The sequence below is a fragment of the Hesperophylax consimilis genome, chromosome 3 (assembly GCF_061612785.1).
Source record: "Hesperophylax consimilis isolate HC1 chromosome 3, BYU_Hcon_1.0, whole genome shotgun sequence".
NCBI classification, from domain to species: Eukaryota; Metazoa; Arthropoda; class Insecta; order Trichoptera; family Limnephilidae; genus Hesperophylax; species Hesperophylax consimilis.
In genome coordinates this window covers 30,318,698-30,341,601 of record NC_142838.1, presented here as the reverse complement: position 1 = coordinate 30,341,601, position 22,904 = coordinate 30,318,698, and the positions used below count along the sequence as shown (strand labels likewise).

Below are 22,904 nucleotides of genomic sequence, written 5' to 3'. Positions count from 1 at the left end.
ATTCGAACTTTGACAGTTGAAGACAGAAGAACTTTTTTCCGTTCGAATACGTGGCTTTTGTAGGTTAAAACTATATTTTTTGTCTTCTTTGAGTGCCTTTATTGCTGACCAAGTCCAGTAAGTCCAGGCCGAGAAATTCAAAATCAAGCGGACCACCGTACCGGCAATGAAACACTCGATAATCAAACCCAAAAAGAATCTTGTAGAATTGGTATCGTTAAAATTGATAAGATAAGAGATATGAAAGAAATTACACATTCATTCCGAAGCTGCCGGAAAATCTCCGTCTTCTGCTGAAGCTGCCGGAAAATCTCCGTCTTCTGCTGAAGCTGCTGGAAAATCTCCGTCTTCTGCTGAAGCTGCCGGAAAATCTAAGTCTTCTGCTGAAGCTGCCGAAAAATCTCCGTCCCCTGCTTAAGCTGCCGAAGTGCTGGATGCCGGAAGCTGATAACTTCAAAATGTGTATTTTTATGTAAGTTCCTTCATATTCCTTACCCATTCTATTCGAAATCCTATTTTTCCTGTAATATAAGTTAATTTCATCTCTCTTGCCATTCAATTCTGCTCACTTTCTTTTTTCGTCTTTTACACAACTATTCATTAACACTAATTACACAAAATGCCGCCTAAAACAGACACTATTAAACCAGAAAATATTTCTCTAAGTTTTTTAACTAAACTCATACGTACTTTTGACGGTGATACAGACCAATTACCCACTTTTATAAAAAATTGTGACTATGCATACAAGCTTGCGAACGATGACAAAAAATACATAATTTTCACTTACATTCAAACTCAAGTCATTGGTAAGGCAGACTTAATTACATCTTGTAGATCACTCGAAACATGGGAAGCATATAAATCATTTTTAATCGAAAATTTCACTGAAAATAAAAGTTTTTCACAAATAACTCTCGAATTACAATCTTGTACTCAAAATCGTAACGAGTCAATTACATGTTTCACTCAAAGAATCGATAAATGCTACAGTAATCTAATCAGAGTAATTAAAGCAGAAACATCAAATCCTACTGAATTTATTGGAAAAAACGCTATGGTAAAACAGATGGCCCTCCACCAATTTCTTGTTGGCGTAAATCCTAATTATAGTATTGTGATACGCGGTCAAAACCCTAAATCTTTTGAAGAAGCTTTGTACCTTGCACTCAACGAAGAAAAAATAATTCAGTACAAAAATCCTGTAATTAGCAATACAAACATAAATAATGTCAATAAAATAACATGCACTTACTGCCAAAAAATCGGTCATAATTCGTATAATTGTTTCGAAAATCCCCAGAATAAACGCAAATCTATAAACCATCTTAACAATAACAATGACGATTCTTTAAAAAAAAGCGAATATTCAAAAACGTGTAATTATTGCAAAAAAAGGTAATGTCATATCGGAATGTCGAAAAAGACAATATAATAATCAAAACAAAGGCCAAAATCATGCAACTTCCTATTCCAATCATTTGAACTCCGGGAATTCCGACCGGACTGCCACGTCGCGGAATATCAACCACATAAAGGCAGAATCCTGAGTCAACTCCACATATCAAAATCACGTGTCCAAATTCCATTAATCCAAATAATTGTCTGAACCTTCTATTGGACACCGGTGCCGACATCTCTTTGATCAAACTCTCATCTATACAGGGAGACGTTCCTGTAGATGAATCAATCAAACTAAATCTCAGAGGTGTAAATAATTCTAATGATCCTACACTAACTCTCGGCATCGTCAAACTCGAATTAAAATTCAATGCAAAAAAATATTACCACAAAATTCACATAATTCCTGAATCAACCAACGTCCCATTAGATGGATTGCTTGGCAATGATTTCCTACGTCGTGTTCGCGCACATATCAACTACGAATCCAAATCTTTACAATTCCATGGTCAACATATTCTTATTTATCACAAAATCGACGCGGGTCAATCTAAATCAATATCTAACTCATTTATAATTAAACCGCGCACCGAAACTCTTATTGAATTTCATGTTCAAAATCCAGAGATCGAAGAAGGTCTCGTTCCTGAAGTCGAAATACTTGTATTTATCTAAATCAATAGCTAAAGTCAATACAAATTGCAAGGCTCTAGCTACCATATTAAATACAACCGAAAGGTCTGTAAAAATCCAAGCACTCAGTCTCTTCCTCGAACCATTCGAAAAATCTAAATCAAGTTTGTTAACTCAAAATACATTTACAAATAATAAAAACATATTCAAATTCAAATCATCATCAAATAATGGGGCTGAACGGGAACAAAATATATTAAATTCAGTTCGACTGGATCATTTAAATTCTGAAGAAAAACACTCCGTCTTATCTATAATTAAAGAATACAAGAATTTATTTCATTTAGATAATGATACACTCACGACAACGAACGCTGTAGAACACGGAATACATACAAACTCTGAAATTACAATTTTTACAAAATCATACCGATATCCAGAAATTCACAAAAAAGAAGTCAACTTCCAGATCGCGAAAATGTTAGAACAAAAAATTATTAAAGAGTCGAATTCATCGTGGTCATCACCTCTGTGGGTAGTTCCTAAAAAACAAGATGCCAGCGGGAAAACTAAATGGCGTATCGTAATCGACTACAGAAAACTAAATAATATTACTATCGGCGACAGTTTTCCACTTCCAAATATTTACGAAATACTAGATCAGATGGGCCATTCGAAATATTTCACTACATTGGATTTAGCTCAAGGTTTTTATCAAATTAATATGAAAAAAGAAGACAGTGATAAAACTGCATTTTCCACTCCACTTGGACACTATCAGTTCAATAGAATGCCAATGGGTCCAATAAATTCGCCAAATACCTTTAAAAGGCTTATGAATAAAGTCCTAACAGGTTTACAAGGCATCAGATGTTTTGTATACCTTGATGACATCGTCATTTATGCGGATAATATTGAAAATCATTCCATTAAGCTACGCGAAGTATTTAGTCGTCTACGAACGCATAATCTCAAACTACAACCAAATAAATGCGAATTTATGAGACGTGAAGTTATTTATCTAGGTCATATAATTTCAAATGAAGGTGTTAAACCAAACCAAGATAAAATTTAAGTTATAAAAAAATATTCTGTTCCAAGAAACGTGAAAGAATTGCAATCTTTCTTAGGACTCATAGGGTACTATAGAAGATTCATTAAACATTTTAGTGTTGAAGCACAACCACTTAACCAAATTATTAAGAAAAGATGAACCTTTTAACTGGGGAAACACTCAACAAGAATCATTTGACAAAATGAAAAATTTCCTAATCTCTGAACCAATTCTTCAATATCCGGATTTCTCCCTGCCTTTCAATGTTACGACAGATAGTAGTAATTTTGCTATTGGTGCCGTTCTATCTCAAGGTCCAATATCAAAAGATTTACCTCATATAGAGGCATATGATTTACATCATATGCCTCTCGCACTCTAAATAAAGCTGAATCAAATTATTCAACAACCGAGCGTGAACTTCTTGCTATCATTTTTGCGGTAAAACATTTCAGACCATACCTTTATGGTGTAAAATTTAACATAATTACAGATAACAAACCATTAGTTTGGCTATTTAATGCAAAAGATCCAGGTTCTCGATTAGTTCGATGGCGGTTGAAACTTGAGGAATACAATTATAACATTATCTTTAAACCGGGTAAGCTTAACTCAAACGCTGACGCTCCATCTCGAATAGATAGTAAACAAATACTCCATATCAAGATAGATCCAGAACCCGGCATAGTCCAGTGGTAACGCATTGGACTGCCATTCCGAAGGTCGCGGGTTCGAACCCGGCGTGCGCAAATAAATTTTATTTGATTGATTAATTTGTGTTATTTCACAATTAATTAATTAAAATAATATATAGTATATTTGCGGCACGTTCCAGAGTGGAAGATACTACCAGTATCGCCCTGGTGTAAGACCACCATTCAGAATTAAAACGTTGCTCCAAATGGCTTTAGCCGTGTTTAGTGACTAGATCTGAATAGCCAGGTACTTCCCCACCTTCCTCTTTCCCTTCCCCACTTACCTTCAGCCTCACAACATCCCCCAATTGGGGATGCCATAGTCTCACTGGCTCCAGACGGGAGCAGTTGGGACTCTTGTGAGGTATTCACTATAAAAAAAAAAGAACCAAACTCATATGAAGATTTTGGGTAAAATTCGGTTTAGGGGAGTCACTCGAATAACCGAATTTGAACTTGATTTAGACTAATTTAGGGCTGGGGAATCCGAATCTGTAAGAATTAGGTGGGGGTCGGCACTATTAACTGAGTTATAGGGTCTTGAAATTTCGTACGCGATACATAGAAACCATGTTTTATTTATCAACTATGACTTAAGAAAATCAAATTAATAACTATTTAATACTTTTGAAATTTCAGTAGTGCCAACCAAAAAAAGAAAAGTGTTGCCATATAATAATAATATTTTTTTACAAAATAGGTTAGGTTTTTAGTTTGGGTTAGAGTAGGCAGAAGAACATGGGAAAAAGGTATTAGAATTAAATCACAAACCAGTCTATACAAACCTAGCGTAGCCCACAAACTACTTGGAAACTGGGATATAACTCTAAAGGGGACGCGAGTGGGCGTTATTAAAGGGTCATTTTTTTTGTTATAGAAAATCACAGTTAGGTTAGGATATATATATAAATTTAATATTTACAAGATTTTAAAATAAAATCTATCATTTTTTACTTATTCGCTGGAACTAATATTAAAGTAACAATTTGTAAAAATAAAATTTGTAATCCAAATATTGTAGATATACCGGATATCATTAAGGAAAATCATGATTCTCCCCATTCTGGACATTCAGGTTTCCACAGAACGTATCGCCGAGTCAAGGACCGATACTCGTGGAGTCAAATGAAAAAAGATATTCGCGATTATATTAAAAAATGTTAATCATGTCAGAAAAACAAAATATCTCGTAACCGTAACATTCAACCCATGGAAATAACTTCAACCTCGGAAAAGCCATTCGATAAAATAGCATTGGACATCGTAGGTCCATTACCTTTAACTGAAAACGGTAACAAGTACATCCTTACGTTACAAGATGATCTCAGTAAATTTTCTCAAGCATTTGCAATTCCGAATCACGAAGCCGTCACAAAAGCTCATCAATTAGTCAATAATTTTATTTGTAAATTTGGAATACCTAAACAAATAATCACGGATCAAGGTAAAGATTTTACGTCCTCAATTTTAAAAGAAGTTGAAAAACTTTTCAAGATCAAACAAATTCAAACAAGCGCATATCATCCATAATCTAATGGTGCGTTAAAAAGGAGCCACGCTACCTTAGCTGATTACCTTAAGCACTTTATCTCCGATAACCAAACTGATTGGGACGAATGGATAAACTTAGCAATGTTTTCATACAACACAACAACTCAACGAAATATACCCCTCATGAATTAATTTTTGGAAATAAACCAGAATTACCGACTGCTATTATCAGAGATCCAGAATTTAAATATACTTACGAAAATTATGCAGATAATCTCCAATTAAAATTAAATAAAACGTTTGAATTCGCAAGAAGTAACATAATTAAACAAAAAAATAAATGAAAGGAATTTTACGATAAGAAAAGTGTTAATAATATAACGTACAACCTAAATGATAAGGTATATTTGCGAAACGAATCATCCCTAATTCACCATTCCAAAAAACTAATACCTAACTACAAAGGTCCTTATAAAATCTGTCAAATAAATTCACCAGTAAACTATACTATTTTAATAAAAAAAAAAAAAAAAGTAAAGGTACATGCAAATCGATTAAAGAGAGCTCTTGTTCCAGATTAATCACCGTACTACAGTCTATGCCTATAGCATCTACATCTCTAAATGAATTCAACTGGGCTGAAATAAATTCATCCTCAGTACTTTTTTATAAACATATTACATCAGTCAAATTTTATGAAACTTCTTGGAATGTTATCACATCTTTCGACATGCAAACATTTCAAAATAAATTATTCACCGTAGAAAAAACTTTTAACAAAACTTATGCTATCTGTAATAATGGCATATTTAAAAAATTATCTTTATGTGAACCATCCCGTAATATATAATAGAACAAATCATATCATCTTTAAAACAACAGGATACAACCTAAAGGAATTAATAGGTCATTCAAATATCAGACCCAGACGCGCATGGTTTAACGCCATTGGCTCTGTATTCAAAACAATATTTGGTACTCTTTCGGAAGATGATGCAATATTTTATGATAAGGCAATAAACTCACTTCAACAAGACAATAACCACGTCACCAATTTATTGAAACAACAGACACAGATTGTAAAAACTGCAATATCTAATCTAAATAATTCAGTAGCGAATATAGAAAAGAATGAAAATCAGTTTAATATAAATTTTCACAAATTTAAGCTTATGCCACTTAAATTAACAAACACATGTTTGATGTCGAAATCAAACAAGACATTGAATATCATTAGCTTCACTTACACTCATTATCACAGAATTACAAAATGAATACATGACACTCATCGACGCAATATTATTTGTCAAAGGCAATGTATTACATCCATTTATTATAATTCCTAACCAATTATCTATTGAGATAACCAAATCTATTCCTTATCTATCAAGCTCAACATGTTACCCTGTACCTCCTGAAACAAGATATGTAAATCAATTGTTACCACTAATTAAGTTGAAATGTTTTTATCTTAATACACGAATTATCTTTTTAATGTCAATTCTCTTAACCAATCATATTAATTACGAAATAAATTACGCTGGTAAAGATATAAACTTATATCTTTACCAGCCAAACGACCAGATAATTATTATGTATTTATTTTTCCATCTATAGATATAGATTATCTTGCTAAAGCTGAAACCAATAAATATTATTCAATAATTAATAATTTAGAATCTTGTAAAAATATCAATGAAAATAATTCAATTTGTGAACTTATCAATCCATTATATTCCATAAAATTAAGACCAATATGTGAAACTCAACTTCTATTAAATAATATGACTGTCATGCCAAATAATTGCAATATTAGAATCACAAATTCAATTGACGAAGTATGGCATAAATTTGTAAACAAAAATCAATGGATTGTTGTGCTTCCTAAACCAACTAGAATAACCATCAAATGTAATCATTCTGATACATCCGATTTATTTCTAGAAAATATTGGAATATTATCCTAAATTTCGAATTGTAAAATATATACTAGTTCCTCTATAATTTACACAAATTTTAACAACATTAATTTAAATGACATGCTCTCATCTAAATCAATTATCCCTCAATTTAATATACTAGAAAATAATTGTTACTCAGAAACTGGTAATAAAATAATGAAGAATTAAATACTGCAAGTCGCAATCTAGATGAAGTTTATCTTAATATTGAAACAGAATCAAAAGTAACGCTTCATAAAATCTCTCAGAATTCATATTTCTCATACCTTTTAATGAGCATTGTCATGTTTATTTTTTATAGACGATACAAATATTATAAATCATAAAACCAACCGAATAATTTAGACACTCCAGAGGTACCTACACTTGTTGTAACACTAGAAGACGACAACAACGATTCAGTCAGTGGTCGACATACGCGACTTACATCGACAGTGAAGTAAGGAAAAATTGTCGAGGTCGACAATTCTTCTAAGGGGGAAGATGTTATGTACCAATGTACCCCATGCTATCATTTGTTATCAATTCTCTTGTGCATGCGTAGTTGTAACAACAATCAGTTGGACCCTATTAATAATAAGTAAATAGTTATAAGAACAATATTTGTAACAACTAGTTAGTTGGAACCTAGTAATCAATAAATACATAGAGATTGCAATAAACCTACAATCTAGTTATAAGAACAATATTTGTTAGTTCTAATATTAGATAATTATTTATTATATAAGAGAGATATAGAGAAGTAGAATCAGAGAGTGGACATTGTAGCCGGACCAGACAGTATCGTTGTCCGTGCATTCCTGTAACGTAATACCGATAAATAAACTATATACAGAATTTATACCGAGTACTGAATCAACATTGACAATCACCTATCGGACCCTAACACTTCTTTCTTCGCTCATTCGCTCTACATGTCCAAACCATATAAGCGTCCCTTTCTTGATTTTACTCATTACGCTTACATCAGCCTTGTACTCTTTGCGGATCTTCGCATTTCTCACACGATCGTACATGGTGTTACACACATACCTATGCCTCAGGAATCTCATTAATTTTTTAGTTGGTGAAATAGCATTCCGAAAACGAGTATCATTCTTTTTGTAATTAGCGGTCCAATCTTTTCCAATATGTATTAGAAGTCAGTTGCTATAATTTGGATAAAATAAGAATTTTTGTTGATCTTTGAAACGAACGAAAGCCCCATCAGTACTTCTTCTTTGAAGCCAACTCCTAATCCAACACTCTGCGGGCCCTTGCGTTTTTGTTTGACAAAATTGTGCATATTATCGCAGTGGCAATCCGTTGTGTGCGGAAATGGGTATTATATGGGGATCCATGATCTAGCCGTAAATACTAACTGACAGCTGTCAAAGTCGGCGGCAACGCGTTGTCAGGAAGCCATCTTACCAAAAATAGAATTACTGGTGTAGCGGCCTCTGTGAGAAGTTCGTAAATTAAACTTCTAAACAACTTCCGTGAGCATTATTTACGGTAAGTTGGATGCATAATATGTAATCGCTCCTGTGAGTAAATTATCAAAAATTTACAAAAGTCGTAAATTTTACTTACAAGTGTAAACCCAGCCTTAATAGTTGTGTCTCAGAAAATTAAATAGAAAAATCTAGCTGGGTTAGAACCCATACACGCATTCACAGGTAAATCCGTGTACGAATGCGCAACGAGGAGTCCGGGTAGAGGGGAGAGCGGCACTAGCTGCGAGTGTATTGGGGTATATAAAACACTGGACTGACATCTGCGGAGCGAATACGGAACAGAACCGCCAAGCAGTAAACATCTTCGCAGGGTAATCCGGCGCGAAATTCAGAATCCGAAATATCCAGAACCAAACCAAATATTCAAACAGCTTGCACGTTTTAGTGACCAGCGATGCTACAGTTGCCTTATATTAGTGAATTATACAGTGATAAATACTAACAAGTATTATTAAGACAATTTCCGCGGTCTCTAGCCAAAGGTATCGCTTAACCTGGCTTTTACCAATTTGGGAGTGCGGAGTGATAAATACGCTATACTAAAAAGACATTTTTATAATTACTACAGTTTCCGTGAGCCTAAACAGTTGTGTCAATTAACTTTAAATTGTATTACGAAAATCACTGTTTAGAGCAATAACTAGTAAAGAATCTGTTTATTATTATTATTTGAGGATAAACAATACATACCTAAAGTGAAAATGAGTTTCAACAAAAATAACAACCCATCTACGATGGCGAAGTTCATGGGGATGCTTCGGCAGATGTCTTTGGAGAAGGTGAGAAACATTGATTACCAATCCTGTCTTATTATCTGCTCGTATTTGAACGTAGAACTTTCTGGAAATTAATTCGTGCGGTTCGCGGAGGACGGCGCATTCCAATACGCTATGTTTACACTAAGTAGAGTCGCCGGTGCACGCAATATTGCATTTCAGCCAGGCGCCACCATGGCCGAGAACCAAACCAATGTCAGTTGTAATATTATTATTATTTTATTCAATGGTAAACACTGAAAAAATAACGAATTCAATGACAGTGGCGAAAAACGACGAAAAGTCACTTTCCTGCGCATGGTTAAGTAGAAATCTACTAAACAACCGTTTCTCATAATACACAGTATTTACCCGATAATAACTACTTGCACGATTGTATGTGTGTGCTAGTGTGTACTATAATATATTTTAGATATTACACATTATTATGCTTAGGCATATTGAAATGCTGTAAAATATAATTTAAAACGAGTTCCATGATAACTCCTCAAAATGACAATGCATGAATCATTAGGGCGGGAGTTAAGGGTGATAAGTGTAAACAATGTGTGATTTTCTAACAAGTTAACTTCTTTCAGTTCAAGGGTTTTATCTAGTGAAAAGGTACTTATACATATAATGGGCAATAACATCCCAACAACTTGAAAAGGATTTGTTCTGTCAATTGCATGTTTCTTAATTATTAACAGGCGTTCTAAACTCATAAAAACATCTCTAAATGACACAATAAAGTTTTAGATATATTTTTTTTACTAAACAAAATCGAAAGAGCAATATTGATTGATTTTTATTTGTTATTTGTTCTCAGACCAACCAAAGGCAGCGCGATGCGGAGAACCGTCTGCGCAGGCTATCGTCAGGCCCCGGCAAGGAATACGCGCGCGTCCCGTCCAAGGGAACCATCTCAGCCAGCACCACCAGCACTAGTCTAGTGACCGACTGCTCCGGCTCGCATCTGCATTTGCCCAGGGCCCTGTTCCCGCAGGAATACCCATGCGAACACTACGAGGAAGAGTACCTTGATGAAGAAGAAGCTCAACACCTGAGAGACGAAGAAGAGCGCTCCTTGACAGAAGAACCCGAAGACTTCGAAGATATCAGACAGCACTTCCCGCAAAAACGACAAATTAGTTTAGGGGGGGGCTGCAAGTACAAGATGGAGATGGAAATCAAAGGCTCCAAAGACGAGAACTTGCGAAATGCCGTTCCATACGTCAAGTCCTTGTCCGACAGCGGCAAGATCAAAGACTTTGACGAGGATGCCTCCCCCTATAAGCCCACCATGCAGAAACTCTACATCGTGAAACAGGTATGAAGCATTTTTAATTTTAATGTAAGTTTAATATATTATGCAGACAAATAGCTATAACATTTTGAAAAAGAACCTGGCAAAAATGGAAGACGTATAAAATTGGGTATGTGTTTTTGCTACACGCTGTTTGATAGTTCACCCAATCAAATCAAATAATCAATAGGACATCAAAGAATTCTGGTATTCGAGAAAATTGAAATTATTTATAATAATGATTCCGATTATCAATTTACACAATGAATTAAATGAAAAGAACGAGGTTTTTATTATATGGCAGTGGTTGATTACCAAAATAGATAATTCTAGGAGCGTTATCAAAACACATCTGTACAATTCTGTAATTTGTATGAAATATGACAATTTAGCAATCTGTGTCAACTGCCAAAGGTTACATTAAAAAAATTGACAAGTTTATTTGGCACGAACCTAAAATACTGTATGATATTATTTAAATTAAATTCTAAGTCTAAAATATTCAATTTATAAACAAGTCAATAAGACTCAATTAACATCGTTAATGAGAGGAAACAAAGCATCCATGAAAAAACTAGTGTAATCTGTATTCATTATTATTGTTTATTATATTATTCAATATTATTATTGAAGCAGGGGAAACATCTGGATATCTAGTAATTATTGGTATAAGAATAGTATAATTATTAGTTCAGGGTAAATGCGTCTAACTATGACATAACCTGCAATGTTTTTATTCGGGCTATTGTTGGGTACAGCATAAAATGCAGTTCCAAAATGAAAACCAAAATGTTGCGAACTGGAAGATATGAATTTGATAAACTTTTCTGGTTTCATAAATTTAATAAATTTACTTATTACTTTAACAGATTATTGCTGCGATTGCCGTGTCTCTGGGCTCTTTGGTGGTGGGTTATTGCACCGCCTACACTTCCCCAGCCCTTACTACCATGATCCACGGGAACAGTACCATAGCCGTCACAAGACAAGAAGTAAGTAAAAAGTTCCTCAAAAAAGTAGGGGATAATTATTATGCGTATTTATTAGTTTCAGATTATTAATAGTGTTAAGAGATTAGTATAATTATTGTTTGCTAATGGCATCGACTCGAGCCGGGCATGCGGCTGGCAATTAGGAAGTGCGAATGACTCGAAAGCTAATGGATTTTCTGGACAATTTACTCGTTATTTATCACTCAGTAATACATGGCACTGATGGTACACCATTCAGTAGTCAGCATTCAATGACTTGTTAATGATTTTTTAGTATTTAAAGGTGATTAAGTTCAACGGGTTAGCCGGTTTTAATCTGGTTTTCTGGGCAATTACCAATTTGTCTTTTTTTCTTGGTCGTTTCTTTTAGAATTTGTTGAAGAATGTCACAAAGTAGGGAGTTGTAAGTATATTCTATACTCACGTAGGAGTATACCTACAGGTGATACAGTTTAATGTTTAAACTAATAAAATAAAAACGCTCAAAAGTAAATAACCGGTCTAAATATAAAGGTAATTAACGAACTGGTTGGGAAGACCTCACGTAATATTTCGTTTACTTAATGGTTTGAACAGGCAACTAATTATGTGATTATGTGTTTGGAATAATGTTTAATGAAGGTTTAATTTTTAATAAAACGCGTAATGTTTATTCCCATGAAGTGATGACATGGAGTTACAATAGATTTTTTTTCTAAAGAGACAGCCTTTTGTACTTGAGATATAATCTATAAATATATTTTTTTTAAACTACTTACTACGTTTGGCTACAATTCACAAACACTGGTATGATAAAAGCGGTGTTTGTTTGGAAAACTGATCCCTAAGTATTGAAAGCAATGCAACAGTGAGAAAATCTAGCTCCCGCAAACAATGTGGGTAATTAACAAGATTTAGAGAAAATCTATCTCCCGCTCAAATGTTTGCTATTCTCATTCACACTCCTCTTTGCTTTCTCAAGTGCGTCAACTACTGTGGAATGCTCCTACGTAGTTTATTTGCCATTTAAAAAGTGCATTTTCCAACAACCAACAAAGATGGTTTCATATTTAAGAAACGATTATTAATTTATTCAAACATTTAAATAACGCATCTAACAATGCACTTCTCTTTGTCTACAGGGCTCTTGGGTTAGGGGTGTGATGCCTTTGGCAGCCTTGGTTGGTGGTGTGATAGGGGGACCGCTGATTGAAAACTTCGGAAGAAAAAACACGATTTTCGCCAGCAGCATTCCTTTCATCATATCCTGGATCATCATCGCCACCGCCTCCAATGTCTCCGTTGTGTATGTGGGCAGGATCATCGGAGGACTGTGCGTCGGCGTTGGGTCTCTTTCCTTCCCCGTGTATTTGGGAGAAATCATCCAGGCAGAGGTTAGGGGCCAGCTTGGGCTGTTGCCTACCGCTTTCGGTAATATTGGTATTCTGGTGTGCTTCGTGGCTGGAAAGTACTTGGACTGGTCTGAACTGGCGTGGCTCGGAGCTATTCTGCCAGTTCCCTTCCTGGTGCTCATGATGATGATCCCTGAGACCCCACGCTGGCTCGTGTCCCGAAACCGTTCCCAAGATGCTCGCGACGCCCTACAATGGCTGAGAGAAAAGGAAGCCGATGTTGACGCAGAATTCAACGACATTGTGAAGAGTTACAGTGACGCAGAACAAAATGCTACCGGTTCCGTCTTCAGGGAGCTTTTTAAGAGAGAACACTCCAAGGCTATCCTCATCTCCTTGGGGCTCATGTTTTTCCAGCAGTTGAGCGGTATCAATGCAGTCATCTTCTACGCGGGTGACATATTCAAGGATGCGGGAAGCACAAACGACGAGAACTTGAGCACCATCATTGTTGGAATTGTCAACTTCGGTTCAACCTTCATTGCGACCGTGTTGATCGAGCGATTGGGAAGGAAGATTCTGCTGTACATCTCTGGCGCTATGATGATCGTCACTCTAGGAACTCTGGGGACATTCTTCTATGTGCGCACGCTAATGGACGTCACCGATTTCGATTGGGTTCCTTTGGTTAGCTTCATAGTCTACGTATTCGGATTTTCTCTGGGTTTCGGTCCCATACCATGGCTGATGATGGGAGAGATTCTACCGGGAAGAATCAGGAGTACAGCTGCTTCCGTGGCTACAGCCTTCAACTGGTCCTGCACATTCCTCGTCACCAAGACCTTCGAATATAATCTCGAGTCTATCGGCGCCCACGGCACATTCTGGATGTTCGGTGTTATTTGCTGTTTCGCCATGGTGTTCACGTACATTTGGGTCCCAGAGACAAAGGGGAAGACGTTGGAAGAGATCGAGAAGAAGCTGTCCGGAAGAAAGAGTAGAGCCGACAAACTGGCTGATGTAAAGAAGTTGTCTAGTGGGTGCTGAAGGGAGAAGTAGTTAAATTATGAACTTGGATGACCTCCGCGGTAGAAAGGTGAGAGAGTTGGCTGTGGACTGAAGGTTGTGGGTTCAAATCCGTTGAGGTGAAAAATTTAAAATAATACATATATGGTTTGTATACATGTCTACAAATCATTTAGTTTAAATAATGTATATACACTCATTGCACATTTTGCACCTGAAAGATACTCCCATTGGCCATTAATAACTTTAACGTTGCTTATCGATTTATTAGAGGATTTGAATTTCAAAGTGGTTTTTTGAATATATTATTATTATAAAGATCTGAATAACCAGGTATTCCCATCCTTATCTCCCCGCTGCGCGCTGGGGGAGGGGGAGGGGGGTGGCGTGAAAAGAATAGGCTGGCTCTGCCCAGTGGGATTTTTGCCCAGTGTGTGCTGACAGGTCCCGGGCAAAATTGTTTTCCGCAGGGCCTCCTATGTGGAATTAATGTTAAAAAGTGACTCTCGAGTGGAACAGGAACACCTGGTACATTTTTGCATTTCGTTTTATTTATTTCATTTCACGCTTATTCGTATAATAGACTAGTGATACGGTATTCCAAATGTGACCACATACTATTAGTTTTAAGCGTTGTATATATTTTAAGTATAAATAATAATATTTTTTTGGTTATAGATATAATAATATTTTTCATGACAAAGGCTATTTTTTTAAGAAATTTATAAATGCATGAGGATGGATTGAGAATATTGTTTTGTATAGTATTGTGTAAGGATAGTTATTTCTGGTGCTATGTAAAATAACATCTGCCATGATGGTATGCATGTATGTAATTAGAAAATTATTATGATAGGTATATTTTTGTAAATTATATAAATATCATTCCAAAATTATGAATGAGCAATAAAATGTAGAAAGAGACCATGACAGCATCGTACTAGCTAAGTACTGAATAAATTTATTTTTAAAATATAAAAAGAATTTTTATTATTTGCTTCCCAGCAACAATATTACCAACATGGAAGAGGAAATACACACGAAAGCATGTGTATCAATTCTGTATACATATAAAATAAAAATTTAAATTGAAAAACCAATTGTTCAAATGCATGCAAAATAAATGCATTCATGTTTCAGTGGCATTTGACATGGTGGTTATTGCGCACAAAATAATCTCAGTGGCGTTATATTATTATAACAACGTTTTCACATGTACTTAAAATACCATTAGAAAATATTTTACGTACTTTAAATATTTTAAGTACTAAACTAAAAATTTATGTTTTTCCAATAACTAAGAATAAATGCTTCATAATTATATTTATTGTTTGCAATTTTTAGAACTCTGTTTGATTTCTTAAATTATCAAAATAAAATAAATAAATGCCAAGTACAGAAAAATATATACTAGTGGATCCCCGTAATGCTTCGCTATTGATAATGTCTTTCTCAGGCGCGTCCGACTTTTTCCACCATTCACTACTGTATACCACAATTCTACTGTTAAAAAACTACATTACATCAACTTTAATTCTACTCCTTATCTCATTACGGTGCAGAGATAATGCGTTAAGTATTCCTCGGGCGTCCCCGACTTCTACTACCGTTTAAACATCTCTGAACACTCCTGGCACTAATAACAATATACTTTGAAATTTTCTGCGATCAGTCGACTACCTTTGCTACCTTTGGCGAGCACAGACATATGCACGCTGAATTTTTATATGTCTGCCACTGACCGCCTTCTATGGAGTGAAGTTAACATTTGTGGCTGTATGTATTTTTGGATGAGAATTATGAAAAAAATAAAAATAATAATTTTTGTAGAATTTTTTTTTAGATAATAGACAACAGCACCACTTATTGGGTCCAAAACCATCCTATGTTTCAAGCTAGAACCAACCATACAGATTCCAAAATTTCATTGAAATCGGTTGGGTGGTTTCGGAGATTAGCGTGTACGAACTCAGTGACACGTGATTTTTATATATTAAGATGTGTATTTTGAAAGAAATAAATGTACAGAAAAAAAAGTAGATGTGGGTGATTGTAAATAAGAAATTTTATGGAGATAACTAATTGAAAAGCTCTCGCAACCCACAAGCAGCACAACGAACAATAACTTCAAATAAATACTATTTTAGGTTCTTAAAACCCTTTGCACGCGGCCGTATCAACTGTTGTTACGGCAAAAAGTCCATACTCACACGCCGCTGTATCAACAGTTGATACGGAAACTTTGAATGCCGATATTCCAGCGGTCTTTTGACATAAATTTATTTCCCGCTCTCTTGAACATTCGTAGAACTATCACGATGCTGATATCTACAAGAATTTCTCGAAAATAAAATTGTATTTCATTAAAAAACATTGATAATCAAGTGAGCCTCTTTGCGCCTTCGAGTGCCATAGTTTACAATTTTGTCAACGGATGGCGTTAGTTCAATTTTGTTTTTATATTAAGGACGGGTTGTTTCGGAGAATTTGAACAATTCATCAAATTTCAACGTTCATTTTCGGGTTCTGTGAAAGTCCTATTCAAGTTCTGTTATTATATCATTGTAGGCTAGTTGCTTGACAAAACTGAAATAAAAACAGAACTTGAAAAAATCTTTCACAGAACTTGAAAATGAACGTTGAAATTTGATGAATTGTTCAAATTCTCCGAAACAACCCGTCCTAAGTGACATAAAATTTAAGTATCTAGTTTTAGAAAAAGTTTTCATAACAAAAAATGATAAGTGCTCATGGTGTCCCACTTGTATCTATCAACGCAGTGACCTAAGTACACACACACCGAGTGAATGGCAGGACCACATTCAAAAGATACGGTACGTCTTTGTATGAAAATTTATGTTTTTGTTTTTATAAACATCTAAGAGTGTTGACACACGAGGATTTGTTACCATATTGTGGAGAATAATCTGTTCTGTCTATATAGTCCAATAAATCATGCCAGAATGCTATAATTTGACATTTAATTGCGTGCATAGGTATTTGAAAATATGTACCACGTACGGGTATAGATAAAACGGACCAAATTAACGCGTTCAAAAGGTTAAGTAACTAAAACAAATTGTTGGAATATTTGGCGAAAAAGTAAATTCTAGTTCGTAACTTTTATAAAAAATTTCCCATTTAATTCCAAAACTGCTGTAGAAATTTTGAATCTCACAATTGAATTCCAAAACTGCTTCTAAGCAGAATTCTTGCCTGAGCAGACTATGCAATAATTGCAGTAGCGTATTATCTAAGTTGGATATGTTCAGTTGCGAAGTTACCAAATACAAAAGGTTCATAAAAGAATATTTCTCTGATGGTTTGCGAATAATGTTATGTCTCTATTGTTTATATTTCTCTTATGATTTAATTTATATCTACAACTTCTCTCCATGGCTATAAATGTATTGATAAATGTTTTGTTTTGAAAATTCTTCGTTTTATGTAAACTTTTGTTTTGTATAAATTTTTGAATTCATATTCCTTTCTTATAAATTTAATTTACTTATTCCTTAATATGCTGTCTCATTACAGGTAAAATCACAAGGAAGAAATCCATAATTGGTTTTATTTTGGCTTTATAATACTTATGTACAAACTGAAATAAATGTAAACTGTCGATTTCTGTTTGACAACAGAAAGTTTGGTAGATATATTATATTATGCTAAAAATCAGGCTAAAACAATAACAACGAGCCTCGTGTTGATAATCTTCTCTAGAGTTGAAAATACTATCAGTATCCAACCACCATTCGTTACCAAAGGGTTGCTAAAAACTGCTTTCGCTAGTTCTCTTTACAAGTTTTAAATAGCCAGGTGCTTTCCAAACTTCACCTTCTGCTTTCCCGTTCTTTCTCCCCCACTACATTTGCTAATATGTATTGGTTATATAGTATGGTGTCACATTTACCATTGCTTCTTGGCACTAGCGCCTTTTTGATTGAACTGTGGACGTCATTCATAGAACTCCGCCTCTCTTTAAGATTTTATTAATGCAATGGCATTTTTGAAATCTGGTCATATTAGTGACATCTAACGCTTATCATAAAAAGCAATCATTTATCAGTTTTAAAACCTAAAATACATAAAATCGATCAACTGTTTATTGATGAACTTGAATGGCATTGTACCTATGTGAAATGGGAAGAAATAAGACCATGGTTGTTCGTAAAATTAAATTGTATTATAAAAAACGGTAAATATTCTAAAAAAATTCTAGCCACTCATATTGTATGAGGAATACCAACAAAAGAAAAGGTCATCAACAGAAATTATTCCGGCTGTCATCCCATACAACGAATTTTCATTCGAATTTTAATTAAAAATCAAAATACTAAAATTAAAAATTTTCCAAATGCAGTCAATTTCCTCAAACTTCAAGGTAAATCAAAAGGATTTATTTAAAAATATTTCGTACTAGCCGTGGACAGCGATTCCGAATACATATATTAAAAAAAACATATTTATGTTTCAAATAACTCAATAATAAATCCACAAAATTCAATAACTATGTACTGGCATCACAATTCACAATCAATGATACTTAACTGATATATGTTTTATAATAAAGTCTGGTATAAATGAATGCTATCTAATAAGTGTTAAGACTCAACAATATTGAATATTTTATAGGGATTTCTGTAGAATATAACGATTGACTGTTTGGGTTTCGAGGTTATTAAATACGGGCAACACGAGTAGTCTACCCAACTGCCCAAATTTTGGCTAAAGAAGAAGAAACGTTAGCTAATTATAACCCAAAAATTAGTCACGGTGATTACCTGTGAAAATCTGATAAAATATTCAACATGCATAATGGTTTAATTATTTGACCAAAATCAATGGTGAATATACATTTGTATTTTCTTTTTACATTCACTCCACACTGAGGGGTTGAGGAAAATAATTTCCCTCCTTTGGGGGTGCTGTGTTCCCTTGATGACAAATTTGAATACATAAACTATTGTTAGGATGCATGAACCGAATTAATATTAGATTTCCTTAGGTATATTTTTGCAGACACTGCCGAAAAGACCAAATGTCATAAATTTGCACAATATGAAATGACTATGACAGACCACTGCGTGCTATATATTCTCGTGGCTTGGCATATTTCAGCATATATGTTGAAATAGGTCAAGCAATGATGCGAATAGCTTAATCTATCAGCCCCATTAGTGGCCCATCATTTAGTAACAAGATGCTTATTTACTTACTAACTATGAAACTTTAAACTTTAAAATTACTTTATAACTATGAAATAGGTCTAATCAATTAGCACTGGTAGTTGTAAAGAATTACTGGGGGGAGTTAATCAAACGATACACCGTTGATTCTGATTTTGACAATAGTTGGTGACGATGTTCACCTTTAAAATAGGTTTCGCTGCTATTGTATATTACGTATAAGTAATAAAAATAGTTGTGGGAATAAAATTGAACAAGTTATAAAGCATTATGCTAACTAAATATATTCTAAAAGGGAAACAGACGGAGAAAACACAATGTTTTTTTTTAACCTCAAATATGGAATAACATACCCATAACTTGAACTCGGCAAATGGCACAGGTATCACATTCAACATCCCAGCTCCACATGGCGACAGCATTCCATTTCTTCAAAGTAAACATTTTTTCTGGTTTTTGTCCGTCACTATCGCCGCGATCGTAAGATTCTAAGTCATCTGACATTTTTGCAAATATTTTGAAATCTGTCAAAACAACAATGTATATAAAAAAAAGTTCTTCTGGCGTGTAGGTAATGCAGTTTCATGGATTATTCCATAAATAAACCACTCACGTTTTTCTTCACAAAAGCTTTTATTAAAGTCTCATAGATGTCACTTATTCAAAATTAATCAAAAACTTTAGGTACTTACTTACTAATAAAGTTAATAAGATGCAAAAGTCGGTCATTTTGAATACATGTAGGATAACGAAAGATTTTTTAAATTTTCATGTTATGGATCAGTAGGATTTATTGGCCCTGTTAGGAGTTCTACCGAGCCGAACCCTCTGATATAAAAATATCTGGAGTCGGTGTATTATTTTCCCATTTGATCTCTGGTGAGTTGACGTGTTGTTCTTGTATTGTTTTGTATTTATTTTGCTTATATAATGCACTTGCGTAATGTTAATTGACAAGACGATCATTTGTGGAAAAGTGTGTCTAAGGGTTTAGTTTTTCCTATGGGGAAGATAACCCGGACATAAAATCGGAAGTTATAAAAAATAATAATAAAGGAAATAAAAAAGCGGAATCAATTTTTTCTTTTCATATCTCATCTAAATGTAACACTTCAAAGGGGATAGCCTGATTTCCCGACAAATCAGTTCCAATTTTGCAATTTGCAAAAATATTTTATATCCAGTAATTTCACAAAACTGAAATAATAACAGAACTTGAAAATTAACTATTAAATTTTATAAATTGTTCTGATTCTGTGAAACAAAGCGTCCTTTTCCTTTTTTCTTTAAATAACAATGTACAATAACCATTTAAAAAAAAATAATAATTTAAAATCTCAACTTACACATATGTATATAAGAAAATTTAACCAATACACATAAATACATGTACCATTTAATCATAACCACGTAAACACCTCAGCACAGGTTCTCCCAGTGAGGTGTTCATGAAACATATAACATTATCCACCACAGTGTCACCTACTCAAACCTACCTCACACCCAGCATAAAACACCATATTAACAACAGTTCTAAATTTATGTATTATATACAAATGTAAATATTTGGTAGACACTGTAATGTATGTATAGAAATAAATAAATAAAAAATAAGGATGAAAGTTTCACCATGCATGGTGAACACCATGAATAAATCACTCATGTGAACACCTAATCATCGAATCACCAAATAAACATCAATATCAGTATAGCAATATAAAACAAAGCAATATAAAAAGACCATCCTCCGTCAATAATATAATAGTTCTTCGACCTGCTTCCCTGCAGGGTTCAAATTTCCCAGGCATTTTAGTTGTGTTAAGGATTTACTTCAACGACATTCTGAAAGAGAAAACCATTTTTTATTATTCATACTTTATTCTAGAGATTCCATTATTTGACACCGTACTGACAACTGGAAATACCAGTACAATAAAATTACCATCAAATCCATGTTAAAACAAGAAGTAGAAATGTAGTAGTAAAGCATTGCAACTTATTGAATTTTTTTATCAAATTAAATAAATATTTCGAGTCAGCCTTCAATCAATCATACACTAAAAATACATTCTTGTAGAGATAACTCTAGTTGTCTGTGCAATCCACTAGAACGAGTAGATTCCATTAAATATTTGGGTGTAATAATTGACAATAAACTACGATGGGAAGATCACGTAATAAATGTTACAAACCGTATACGGAAACTGGCATATATCTTCAGGTCATTACGAAATATTCTAAATAAAAATACACTAAAAACGGTATACTTTTCTTTATGCCAATCAATTATATCTTACGGTATAATAGTCTGGGGAGGATGCTCTAACACGATATTAGATCCATTAATTAAAGCTCAAAAATTGATAATGCGGACTATTTACAAAGTACACTATATTCACCCCACGAAGGACTTATTTAACGACTTCAAAGTACTCAACATAAAATCCTTATACGTCAAAAACATATCCTCCTGCTATAAATTCAAACATACGAAAAAAAATATTTTTGAATCGACCCATAATACAAGATATTCCAACAAATCGAATTATACTATTCCCCCAATAAAAACCTCAATGGCACAAAGACAATTTAACTTTCTTGCTCCAAAAATATTCAATAATTTAACGTTAGAAATAAAATCAATAGCCAAATACGACAGTTTCAGGAAAGCGCTCGGGGATTTTTTGATGTGTGATTGTTATAGTGTTAGTAGCCTATTCCAAGTACTCAGATAGAGGTGTATATATTGTTTATATGCGTGAGGATGCGTCATATGGGTGTATGTATACATGTGCTGTTATATGTATATAGGTATGTCTGCTGCTATATACACATGTGTGCTTGCATGCACATATATTAAAAATTATATATATAATTATATACATTTTTACAATCTAATGCTAATTTACTTCTTTCTCCTTTCTAATTTCTATCTTCTACTTTTTATTACAATTTTTCCAAAATTTTAGCTTCATCTATAGTTACTAATTTCATATGTTTACACTAGATTTCATATTTCATACAAATTAATTACACTCAATTGGTCACCATGAAACAGGCAGCCGCCTAGTATGGTGATTCATTATATCTACTTTATGTAAATTTCAAAATAATGTAACATGTATTAAATAAATAAAAAAAATAAAAAATCTGATTTTATATTGACATGTTTTCAAATTTCTAAAATTTCAAAATTATTTATTTGCGATGCTTTCTAACCTGAGTGAAGTATTTTAAGAGCGCCCTTGAGGTGATTTTTCACAAAAACGGCGCTCTACAAGTTATCCAATTATTATTATTATTATTACCTGAATTCTTATCGAAAGTGTGATCATTATTCAAAAGATGATTTGCAAACTCAGATTCACTATTTCCATTTAGAGCCCTGCAATATTCTTTAATTCTGACTTCAAAGTTTCTATTGGTTCTACCTTTGCAAAAGAAATTACAATCACCCCAATTGAGTTTTTAAACTCCTGATGTTTTTGTTTGAATTTTGCTATCTTTATTATTAAGATTATATTTTTTCATTGTTATTAGTGTAAAACGCCAGTTGAATAGTACCAGTATTGTT

General features: G+C 33.9%; 2 protein-coding genes across 2 annotated transcripts in view; one reads left to right on the top strand and one right to left on the bottom strand.

The window, feature by feature from the left end:
• Roc2 (Regulator of cullins 2) overlaps positions 1–19,851 on the bottom strand; it is a 100,936-nt gene extending 81,085 nt beyond the window's left edge. Inside the window, exon 1 of the mRNA XM_089651040.1 lies at positions 19,684–19,851. Within this exon, the coding sequence (XP_089507166.1) occupies positions 19,684–19,834 (151 nt within the window). The 5' untranslated portion in view covers positions 19,835–19,851. The remainder of the gene's footprint in view (positions 1–19,683) is intronic.
• On the top strand, positions 8,939–15,116 carry LOC149425249 (facilitated trehalose transporter Tret1-like). The gene is made up of 4 exons (XM_089651039.1): positions 8,939–9,510; positions 10,316–10,816; positions 11,662–11,784; positions 12,906–15,116. Exons 1-4 carry the CDS (start codon positions 9,433–9,435, stop codon positions 14,160–14,162), a joined length of 1,959 nt encoding a protein of 652 aa, XP_089507165.1. The 5' UTR covers positions 8,939–9,432; the 3' UTR covers positions 14,163–15,116.
• Positions 19,852–22,904: the final 3,053 nt, after the last annotated feature.

Excerpts from the sequence above, each read along its gene's own strand:
- LOC149425249 (XM_089651039.1), top strand. The coding sequence starts at position 9,433 with ATGAGTTTCAACAAAAATAACAACCCATCTACGATGGCGAAGTTCATG. Across the intron at positions 10,817-11,661 it reads AACTCTACATCGTGAAACAG|ATTATTGCTGCGATTGCCGT; the intron begins GTATGAAGCATT and ends TTACTTTAACAG. Across the intron at positions 11,785-12,905 it reads TAGCCGTCACAAGACAAGAA|GGCTCTTGGGTTAGGGGTGT; the intron begins GTAAGTAAAAAG and ends CTTTGTCTACAG.